The sequence below is a fragment of the Gallinula chloropus genome, assembly GCF_964237585.1.
Source record: "Gallinula chloropus genome assembly, chromosome: 3".
Classification (NCBI taxonomy): Eukaryota; Metazoa; Chordata; class Aves; order Gruiformes; family Rallidae; genus Gallinula; species Gallinula chloropus.
The window spans coordinates 39,887,254-39,899,462 of NC_140087.1; the positions used below are offsets into that span (position 1 = coordinate 39,887,254).

General features: G+C 37.4%; 1 protein-coding gene across 1 annotated transcript in view; it reads left to right on the top strand.

Annotated features, from left to right (window-relative positions):
* Nucleotides 1-10,741, top strand: part of FAM120B (family with sequence similarity 120 member B) — a gene marked incomplete at its 5' end in the record, with an annotated part of 51,448 nt that extends 40,707 nt beyond the window's left edge. Inside the window, 5 exons of the mRNA XM_084261922.1 lie at nt 760-966; nt 4,872-4,980; nt 6,251-6,364; nt 10,087-10,144; nt 10,587-10,741. Coding sequence (XP_084118048.1) covers nt 760-966; nt 4,872-4,980; nt 6,251-6,364; nt 10,087-10,144; nt 10,587-10,632 — 534 coding nt within the window. The 3' untranslated portion in view covers nt 10,633-10,741. The remainder of the gene's footprint in view (nt 1-759; nt 967-4,871; nt 4,981-6,250; nt 6,365-10,086; nt 10,145-10,586) is intronic.
* Nucleotides 10,742-12,209: the final 1,468 nt, after the last annotated feature.

A 12,209-nucleotide genomic window follows, 5' to 3' on the forward strand; every position in this document is an offset into this window, starting at 1 on the left:
TCAACGAGGAGCTTTGTACTGATGGCACAATACTTAAAATCAGTTTTGCCCATATTGGGTTCAAGGCTTTTCTAGTTGGCTGTGCTCTGCCATAGCAGGATGTTAAATTCACCAGTCAGGTTTATTCTGGCCATGAGCTTTACTGGTCTTGTCGAGTTTCTCATTTTGTGTTTTCTGGCTGTTGTCGTACCATTCCGGTATCTCTTCTGGAGACACCCGTGTTGGGGTGAAATAATTTGACTTTCAGCCTGCAGTTAGAGGAAATCTTTGAGTGTTTAAAAGAAAAGTCTGGGCGCAATGAACTTTGTAATTTAAATGATCTCTTAAATGCTGAAACGTTTCCCGATTGATCTAACTGTGGGAGCTCAGTGGATCACAGCACACATCATTTTATACTCCCTGCTCATGTTTTGCATTCCACTAACAGATTTTTTTTTTCTGGGGAACTGCTGATGCTTGAGAAATACTATAGAAAATAGCCACTCATCTCTTCAATTTCATTTTGAGCATAACTGTCTCAAAAACCTGCATGAGTATGTTTAAAAAAAGCTTCACTTATTTCTCTTTATTTAATAAAACTAGATACAGAATCCTTTGATGAATTCTGCAGTGCAATAGAGGGCCAGCCATCACTGTCACAGCTTTGTGACTGTTTGTCATTGCTCTGCTGTTCACACGGTTGTATGTGTTGGTGAGGTGGCTTCTGTTCCCTGATTTGTGAGGCCTGCTGTTTTGTTTGGATTTTTTTTATGTTAACAGCTTGCACAAGTGGACTCCAGAGCTGTACATCTTGGCGCTGTCTTTGTTCGTGGCCTTACAACTTTGCTCATGGCGAATAGTGCCTGTGGCTCTCCATTCAGGATGGATGATTTGATGCCTTGGGAAGTGTTTGATGGAAAACTTTTTCAAGAAAAATACCAGCAGTCACACCGAGGTTGCTCTTTGGAAGAGCTTTTGGAAGGCAATGTGAGTAATCACATCCTCTTAGACAGTTCTGTATTCTTTGAAAACGTAGCTGTCCGTGTTTGTTGGGCTTTTTTAATATTTATGTTTACACTGGTCCCCTTTCTTTGTATTTTTCCTATCTTCCTTATTCCTTTTTCATTATCTCCACCAAAAGAGCCATAAGAAGGTAGAAATACTGAGACTGTAAAAGAAGGTATAACTTTATGTTTGTTTCTACTACTCAAAAAATAATACAAAAAAGTGTCAACATGGTTGTAAATTTCAAAAACCAAAAATGCCTGTAATTATTTTCTAGTATGAGGATTTTAGGCAAAGTATTGAGAATGTCTTTGGGTAGGCATACTGGGTATAACTTCTACATTGTTTAAGGGTGATTATCATATTTTTCTTTTTTTAAGTATTAAGGACACTGAAATTTGGGATGAAGTTTTCATGAATTCAAAGAGGAACTGGAAATCAGAGGAAGGTATATATCTAGGTATTTTTTAGAATCTCTCCAAGTACCTTCCTCTGCTTCCACGTACCTATTTGGCTCACTTTTCAGAAACTGGACATTTGTACAATTTGCATATGATGTTGCCAGAAATATCCAGTAGGACTTAAAACACGTCTGTCCAGGCAAGGAGGTGTCATCAGAGTCCTGCTGGGTACAGGCCACAGGTGGTGGTTCATTAGGGTGGCATCATGTCCAGGCTCGGAGGTGGGATCTGCCAGACTGGGTGCAACGCTATATTAACGCACCACTGAAGCCTCAGACCAGTTCATGGCTCACCAGCACAGAATACAGAGAGAGGTGCTTGGGTAGGTCTGTACTCATGTCTGGAGATAGCTCTTAAGATCTTGGATTAACGTGCCTCTTTTCCATGTGGAACTAAAAATCCTGTATTGTTTAATTTTGAAAATGTTACTTTTGAATGTTTTTACCTGCTGTTACACACATCACTTGAGGGTAAAATAAATGAAAGTGATTATATGGAAAAAAGGTTTCGGTTCTGAATTATTTTAATCTCAATATCAGTTGTTGTGTGATTAGTTTTCTTTTCTAATTTTGTGTCCAATTACATACCATGGTGATCTGGAATGCTGAGTGGAACGCATGTGGGTGGGTGGAATGTACATGTTTGTAGCAGGGAGGAGGAGGAGGTTAATCCTTTCCATGTGGAATCAATCATATCATTAGGACTATAGCCTCTATCCAAATCCTGTGGTTGCCATTAATTGGTCCATTGATTTCAGTAGATTTCAGATTGGCTTAGTGGTTCATCCATTTTTTTATGTAGGGCTTTGGCACGGATCTGTGTGAAACTGATACTGCTTTTCCATTTGAATGGAATTCAGGTTGGTGATGACAACATGTATCTAAATCTGAGAGGCATTTTTAAACGTGTTAGCTCATATGTTTTAGCTAACGTTTGAAAATCCCAATGTGGTCAGGTTAAAGTTATATATTAACCTGCCTTAGAAGGGAGGTGAATGAAGATGCTTAGATCCCTTGAACAGAGATGGAAATCTGCATGATCAACTGAAATATCTGGCTTAGGGCTTTTAAAGACCTGATGCTCTAGTTCAAAGAAATCCCAGATAAACTGTTCCCTTGGGGGGAAAACCAGTCTAGCCCTGTGAATTTTTAGAGTAGTTTAAATATCTTTTTCTTTTTTAGGTACAGTTTTATGGTACATATGTGATAGAGATAGCTCCCAGACTAATAAAATAGCTTTCCAGCTTATCAGTTGGAGGCAAGAGTCTGGTTTTGGGAGAGCTGCCAAGAGATGCCAGTTTAGCTGGGGACACTGGCAAGGCAGTAAGCATATATGATTGTTTTTCTTATTATTGTAAGCTCAACTTTGATAAATAAGGTGCTTATTTGATAAATAAGGTGCTTAGTTCCTGGCAGAGCTTAACGTACTGCTGGAAGCCAAGATCTTTCCGTGCTTGTTTGTTAACAATCTACCCTCAAGCACCATAAATCTAATCTGATGATAGCTACAGCATTGTATTTGGAAAAATAAGTTATTCTACATGGGATGTTTTGTTGTAGAAAAGATAAGTAATAGGAAAAAGTGACTTCTTTTGGTATTCAGTGCTTGTCTCCTAACTCCTGATCTGGACAGTTACGCTACTTCAGGGAATTCGGAAGATGTCAGAATCAGTGTTGTTTTGATTATGATGGGCTTAAATACAGTTAATAGCTTTACAAAAATTACAGGAGAAGTACAATTTTGATTTAATATTTACATGTATACCTGAAATTTTCAACGTTTTCAGGTTTCCTTCCTACAGATTCCTGTACCAAAAGAAGAAAATGTATAAATTAAATGCAGTTGATATATTTAGGGGAAAGTTTTTGTGTAGCACAAGTCTTTTTAGCCCTAACAGCTGTTAAAGATAAAAAAAAAAAGAAAGCTCCTAATAAGAATTAAAAATAGAACCATCTTGCCTAAAAAAAAGAGCTGTGCTCATATTATGCTAGTTTTCTGTTTTTCATAACAGTAATCATATTAGTTTGTTTATCCACACAGAAAATTGGATATAATAGTCTCATAAAGCAGTGAGGCAATGATATTATCACTTTATTAGCCTTTTTATTGTGCTTCTCTCTAATGAGTATGTTCGTGATCAATTTTTTTTAATTAAAACCAAATTACCTAATGGGGCCAGCAAAAGTGATATGTCCTGTCCTTTTCTGATTATGCCTTTCATCCAACCTTCAGAAACACATTCTGAATTTATTCTCCCAAGAATACAATGAACGTTTTTTTCCCATTTAGTGGGTGTTCTTCACAGACTGTACTCAGTATGCGTGGAAAACAAAATAAAATCTGTGGGGTTTGTGTAAGGCTCTATAAACAGTTTTGTTAAATCAAAAAATGTCCTAGGAAAGTTCATGGGAGTGTTCAGGGATCCAAACTCTACCTCTAATTTAAGAAACCTCACTAGTTGCTGCATTCTTGCAATCAACTGGAATTTTACCTTATCCTATAATCCTCTCCCCTTCTTCTTGCTCCCCCTCCTCCTTGGTGCTTACAAAAAGGAATTGTCATCCTGTACAAATCAGTTTTATGAAAATCATGGATTATGCTATTGCTCTAAAATTTGTGTTTTCATAATTGTTTTCCATGCTCTGACTTGGCTGTCCCTGTGTGGAGCCAGGAGTTGGACTTGATCCTTATGGATCCTTTCCAACTCAGGATATTCGCTGATTCTGATTTTCAGTGTGTACTACTGCCCACATGCCCAGTATGAATCAATAAAGAAGAAAAAGATTCTAAGATCTGACACTTCTTGAAAGCTCACTGAAATCATTGAAAGTTAAGGATATATCACACCTTTTAGTACTGCATCTGTAAAATAGCTTCAGTCTGTCCTTTTGAGAGTAGAACTTTTCAGCACACCATAAGGTAAACGTTTTTATTTAATTTCCACATTTGCCTTTAGGTTATATTTTATCAAGACTTGAGGCTGATGTTTGTCTACTGTCTTAAGTTTTGTTTCAAATGTATGAGATTAAAATACATTGATTTCTAGGTTGCTTCCTATAAGTTCATCAGTTCTTATCTGGAGGCTTTATCCATCTCTGCCTGAGGTATTACTGATAGAAATCTAAAGTGTATCTACAGGTGCAAGGTAAGAGAATAGGAAAGCAAGGGATTTACAGGTGTGAGCTAAGAACATCAAACTTAACTGAGAAAGAGGAAAACAGTTCTTCTACACTCCTATACATCCCTCCCAGGATCCAATTTTAATATGAAAATTTTTAATATTGTTTCCTGAAAAAATGTGAACCAGATCTACTTCATGTGTGCATGAGTATGGCTAAGACAAGAGTCTTTTAGGTGTTGTGATATGTGCTACACCTGAAGAGAGAAAAGCAGAACAGTCATTGATTTTAACCCTCTTGTCTGCAGGATTCTTTGTATACACCCTTCCAGAATCTGAAGTCTTTAATTTGCAAGGCTTGTATGGCGAAGAAAAGAAAAATACAGAGCAGACCAAGAGGGAATGGCTTTATCCCAGGTTGGCTTTGTGTTATTTTTCTTGATAAAGTCAATATATTGTTGAGCTCAACAGCAGCAGCATTTATATAGGCAGCCCATCAAGCTAAGTAATTTGTAAGGTCTTTCTCCAGGAAACCAAAGGAGAGATCGAAGAAAATATTTCCTGGTTTTATGAGGTAATGTACATTTGATCACCCAAGTTTGGACAGAATAATATTTCCATCTAGCTACATAAAGAGATCTGTGCAGTAAATGAAATATCATTCATTGAAAGAAACATCACTCATTTTGAGAGTTCTACTCTCAAAAGTAACCCAAGTTATTTTTACAGGAGGAATTAGATGTCTGAGTGTTTTCTTCATTTCCCTCAGGGGAGCTATTTTAATGTTGATAGCTAAAGGTCTGAGCAAGACATTGAAGAGAGAATACTCCTTACTGGACTGACTGATACAATTCAGCTTTCTGGCAATCTGGAGGACAGGTTTTATGTTTGGTTTTGTTGGGTTTTTTTCCTCAAAGGTGTTTTTTCCACAATTTTATTGATTAGTTTACTGAAAGCATTTGTTTTCCCTACCTAATCTGCTGGACATTCAAGGAAAAAAAATATGTTAAAAGTTTTTAGCATCATTCACAGATCAGCCTGAATGTTCAGGCTTTTGAAGCTTTGAAGTGATTCACACTGTATCTCGGTGTTTGTGAGGGTATTATGTTTATTACCTGCTTAATACCTGATAATTTATAATGTCTGTGAGGAGGAAAATTCCCCCTTGGAATTCCTGGAGCAAATTGCAACAGGCAGAATAGTTTTCTGCTAGTTCAGTACTTTGCATGATGTGATAGCAATACTTCTGATGTTGTAATACCCATACTGGTGCTGGACATTCAAAACTAAGGGTATCTGTTGGTTATTTATGATACCAGACCTTGTTAGCATCTGCTACTGCTTGGGAGCTGTACTCAACCATTTTAATTATGATTTGTGATTCCAATTTGGACAGAGATTTCTGCTTTGTTTTAATGACTGCAGTCTCCAAATCTGTGTCATAAAATTTTGATCTGGTTTCTAAATACACTTGTTAACATCTTGCAATCATGATGTGCATAGATGGATATGAGGACAAGAACCATACTTATTAGGCTGACTTTAGTTTGGAAAAATCGTAATTGTGCATATGTATTTTGGCATGAAACTAGGAAATGTTGTTTCCCAAAATAGAATATGCTGTATTTCTTTTTCTTCATTTACTCTTACATACAGCCAGAGTTGCTTAGTAAATACTGTTTTTCAGGAACACAACAAAGAGAGTTTAATCCCAGATTCCAACAAGCACACAGAAGTTATTTTGTTCCTCCATATTACAACCAGACAAGGGGGTACCTTTCAAGAAATCCTCAGCCACAAGGTAAAAAAATGTGTGTGTGTGTGTGTTTGGAATCATCTCTGTCAGCAATGTAATGGTTCAGCATCTATATACAGTTTGCATTTGCACGTATGCAGCTACCCTGTGGCTACAGTTACAGTTCTGTACTACCCTTAGCAAAAACTACCTCTGAAAGATGAGGTAGAGTGCAGTGTTGTCATCTGGAGTCAACTCCTACTTACAGTGTTCTGGGAAAAAAGGGTTTAAGCTTGGTCTCAGCTCAAATGTGTTTAAAAGTGTAATAGTTCAAAAACAAATTGGCACAGCTGCACAGAAATGTTAGTCTGAAGTATTTAGCTACAGATCTTAGTTCATACTTCAACAAAGCACTTCAGCATATGAATAAAGCTTAACACATTCTTAAGTGGTTTTCTAGATCAGGGTCTCAGTTTCCAGACCATTGCCTAAGTAATATAAATGCAAGTTCTGTCTTGTCTTGACATTAATCTTAAGTCATTCACCAATCTTACTTCTTGAACAGAACAGGTATTTCAGTGAAGTATCGCTGTGGATAATACTGTTGAGCTGACATAATTCAGTTGGACTCTTCATTATCATGACTTAGAGCATATACATGTAGACTAAGGTGCCTGTGAGTAGAACCAAAACTGCTCATAGTTACTGTGACCATCTCAAGAAGCCTGCTATTCAGGGGCCTGGGCTGCTCTGACCAGCTCCACAAAGTATGTGCTGAATTATGTTGTAAATGTGTTTCAGTAGCATTATTAAAATGTCTTGGCTGCTTCTACACCAGCACTATTTACCACCCTCAGGACGCTCTTAAAATGTGATCCCATAAGTGCAGTTAAATTGCCTCTGTTATAAGTAAAATAGATTTACTAGGAAAATATATCTGTCCTTAGCAAAGAGCCCTTCAATGCTTTAGAGCTCCTTTTAAACTGATCTGCCAAGATGAGTCATTTCGACAAGGTTTCTTTTTCTTAAGTTTGCTGATACTAAGACAGGCATTGGGGTTGCTTCATGATGTATCTGCTGTCTCTGCCACACGTGTTTGTCTCACCAAAGAGAGCGAGGAAGGAACAAAAACGTAGTGATTGTGTGTTCCATGATAACTTACAGGATAAAATTTCCTAGTAATATTATTGATATATATCTGATCTATTACTGATATATATCTTTATATACCTACCCATGACATACTGTTATGGTTCTTCTGTTGCGTATTATATATAAATCATTGGACTAAATGCATTAAAAAGTAATGGAACAGTAGCCACAGAACCCATATCTTCTGTGTCAGGAGTGTACCTAATGATTAGGCAGCCTTTGCTCAACCTTATCAGATAAGGTTAAAGAATTCCATGACAATATTTCAACTTCAGTTGTGGAGGAAAGCATAAACCTGAGAAGTACTGGTATTTCGCTGAGATGATGGTTTGAATCCCCTCAGGCAGAACAAGTACTGAATTCAGGCATCCCTCATTTTATGGTGGATACTAACCACTGATCTGTTATAATTAACATCTCGTCCTCTAGCTGTATTTGAGAGAAGGGAGTTCAGCTGTGGTGTTTGGGGGTGTTTCATGGAGGGGTGTGTGTTTGTTTTGGATTTATTTATTTATTTAAACAGTTAATTCATTTCTTGGCTGTGTGTCACAAAGGGAGAGTGCATCTGTGTAGCTTAGAGCAGGACACCTAAGCCTCACAAGGAGGTAGATTTTCCCTTGGCATTTCTTGTTTGTTAATTTAGAACACTTCCTATTTAGCACACAGACTTTTGTGTGTCCCATTCTGAGTGTCTGATGCTTGTTAAACAGATCATAGTCATCTAATTTAAAGCTGAACTTAGGTTTCTGTTACTGAGGTATAAAACTTGTCATTGTAGCACTGCATGATCTCTGTGCTTTGAATTTAAGTCTTGCCTGAGGTAGCATTGATGTCTGTAATAAAGCATGGCTTTATGGATTCTGGGTTCATGGCTGAAACATCACACCACATGCTGTATAGCCCATTGGTAGAGAAAAAACATTAATTAGCAGTTAAGACTACTAATACATTGGCTTGAACCACATAGTTATCTCATAGCTAAAAATAACTGAGCACTAAGAACTATGGAAGTCACTACTGAGTATCTACATCTGTCAGTCCTTGCAGCAGCCCAGCTAATAAACACTGAGATTGTTTGTCACAGTATCTAAATTGCCACCTACACCCCAACATACATACAAAAGATAGCAAAAAAGAAAACAGTAAGTCTAACCTTATCTGTGCATTGACTTACCTACTTTTATAGTTATATTTTAAAAGTTCAGCGATTTGAATGGTGGTTCTCATGCTGGTATTTGAAAACCTGTCTGAAAAGTGAGCTGAAGACAGAGGAAGGAGATAGGGGAGAGAGTGTCTGTGGGACTGGTTGTCGGAGCTGCACGAGTGGTTGAAATCAAGGATACCCTAATACATTAGAAATAGGGAAAGGTGATGGCAAGAGCATAGAATTTCTGCTAGTGGTAAGGTAAACATCAGATCTCTCTCTATGGTGGACCCAGGGAAGGGATGAGGACATAGAGTGTAAGAGCTGTCAGAGAGCTAGAAATAACAGATGATAATTTCAGCTACCAGTTATCTACCCCCAGGATCATAAACAGCGAGTGAGGGAAACAGTGAAGAGTTCTGCCAATTTCATACCTGCATTTTGAAGTTGTTGTGTTTGGAGGTCAACTGTATGCTGCCTTATGTTCTTAAAAAAAAAAAAAAAAAAACCACAATTAGTTTTGCTTTGCCTTCATTTTCTTCCATCTCCCTGTTGGAAAAGAAGAGAAAAAGGGAAATGGGCAGCTTTTGTGTTTTAAAGAATACAACTTGGAAAATATAACTTTTTCAGCAGTTATTTATTTTTCTTCAAAAACAAGGCCTTGGAGAAAAGCTTTTTTAAGAAAATCAAAAGCAGTTTTTCAGGAGAAAGGAAAGTTGAGTGCCAAGGAAAGATATGGAAAAATAGAATTGTTGGAGGTATGTCTCACTCAAGAGAAACTTTTTTGTCCAAGACAAAAGAGAATTATCCAGAGTTCCATTTCTTCATGGAATGTGATTGCATCATAGGGTAACATTCACTTCAGTCTTAGCACACTGTAAGACATAGAGCTGGACATCATACAACTGTGCTGGAGGATCTGAGTTTGTAGCAAGTTTTCATTTGCTAGGTATTTAATCAAAGCTTCCAGACTTGTGTTGCGTGCTCTGTGTTCAAGCGTGTTTCTGGTTAGTAGGATTTTGATAGAGCTGTAATGTAGGTCGGACTTGGTAGAACTTTGGTGCTGAGGAGAAGATTTAATTCACACTTTGAACATTGCTTTGTTTGTAGGAGTCTTTAACTAAAGCCATGCTTTACACAGCCACACAGAAGCCAGTGTGAACGTGTTTGTTAATACAGCTTGTGCCTGGTTCCAACTGGTGTATTTCCCTTTCCTGAAAGTCACACAAGCACAGCGTGTGAGCCGGGTGATTCACTTTGGACTAGATTTGAAATTTACAGTGGCCCGAGAGCTTTAAGAAGAGCAGTGCCACCAGGGACTGTATCCTCCAACCTCTCAAAATGCTAGCCACAATTACACACCAACAAGAGAGGGACATGTTTCTCAAAATATGTATAAATGTAACTTTTCTTGCTGACTGTCAGAATAAGCTCTTGTTTTCCTGCTTTAATTTTCATTAAAAATAATTAATTCCTCTCCTGCTCCCTCCAGGTAGACAACATGGAATGGGACATCCAGACCGGAGGAGAAGATTCCACCTTCCTCCTTGGTAAAGAACACGTGTACAGGCAAACTGAGATGATGGGTTGGTTACCATTGAGATAACTTTTGTCTGTGAGCCTCTCTTTTATGAACTGTACAGAAAAACTGAACCACGTGACTGTGGAGGAAATAACCCAAAGCTGAGGCTTTTCAGTTTGTAATCACCTGTCGTGTTCGGTCTAAGCTCGCTGAGACCAGAATCACTAGAACTGAAGTTAAAGGTACCAGCTGAAGCACAGTAGCATCCCAGTACAGCCATATTGTTTTGTTTCTTTGATGCTGGAAAGTCTGAAGTGTTTTTGCAACATCATTAGATATTCCTGACTATAAATTTTAAGACTTAAACCATAAGTTTTCCATAATTTTCTTGTAGTTGTGTATGTTACAAGACTTCAGTCATCATGAATAATGTGCCATGTCCATGTTGAATTGTGGTTTGTAACCTTAAGGGTTATACCATTGTTACTGAAACCTGCAGCACTGTTTGAAACATGAAATCACTGAAGGAAACATGATCCGCCAGTGAAACAAAATGACCTTTTGTAAAACACAGCACTTCCTTACAGTAGCCAAAAATTGCTGTTACTTTTGGCAACTTTTTCTCTCTTAGCTGTGTGGAGTGAACCACATTCCTGCTGATGAAAGAAAATCTGTCATGTTTTACTTCTGTAGTAAAGAATACCGATGAGACCTAAGTATTTATTCCTGTTCAGAATTCTTATTTTAACACTTCAGAATTATTTCTTAAAAATGTATGTGTTTCACTTTATGATTTGGTTTCAGGGATGGATGTATTTAATTATGAAATTAATTCATTTTACAGAAAGTAAATATAAATAATAGTAAAGAAAAGTAAAATAACAGAGCATATGCAAGTTTTTAACAGCAGCATAAGATCCTATGTGGGTGCAAAAGCCCCTCTTCAAATAATTACTTGTGTTTTTTTAAGAAACTGTTTTAGATATAGTAACTTTCTGATGTCTGTTTGCATACCTATTCAGTTAGAAAGAAGCAGAGATATGTTACTTAGAAACAATCAGTGGTACATTCTTCAGGAAGAAAAAAGGCACTTATATAGTAATTCTATTTTTAATTGTGAAGTGTAAAGATTGGTCAAGAGCAGAAAAGTTTGAACAATGCTTATGTCACACAGGAAGTGGGTGACACACTTAGAACCACGCTTATCTCTTTACTGATCTGCATCTCAGCCTAATTGAAAATTGTCTCCATCTCTGTGATCTTTAACAGTGTAATGCATCTCATAGGCTTCTGCAGTCTTTGAATTGGGTTGGCTCAACTGGGTGCTTATGGAACTGATGGGTTTTTGTCCATGTGCTGTGGAATCAGAGCATCTTCAGTTTTGTCCTTCAGCATCTTCAGTACGTGAGGTTATAGAATAATTTCTCTTCTCATATGGGAGGTGCTTGATGAAGATGCTTTTGAAATCTGATACAGGTTGCAGATTCTCATAAAAGCATGTTTTGTTACTGAGGTTGATGACAATTTCAAACAGTGAAGTCAGTGGTGTTGTACATGGACAAAACTTTGTATTTACACAGAGAACCGTGGCCTTGATGTTTATCATGTTGGAAAATCCACTCCTTTGGATTATTTGTCTTGTGAATAATATTGATGAGTATATTGTTAGTGTAGTTCTCATAATCATCATCCTAGATTTACTGATACAGAAACTGTATCTCAGGCTTCTTACGGTATTACTGTTGGGATTATTTATTTTTCTAAATTAAATTTATATCTGAAAACGATCTCATGACCCATATTAACAGAACTATGAAACTTAATGTTTGCATTAAGACCTGCAGAACTTAAGGTTTGAAATACAAGTGCTGATCTGGATAATTAATACATATATCACCAAACCCAGAAGGCATCATTGTGGTAGTTTAACCACCTGCGTAATGAGGTCACAAAATCTTACCCTGCAACAGGCCATAACTTCTAAAATTGTTTCAGTGTTGATGTTCATGTGTCTTATTTGGCTCCTCACAACTATTTGTCTTTTAGATCACCCAGGTGACCCTACTCATTACTGGAACTTGATGAAAATGGGA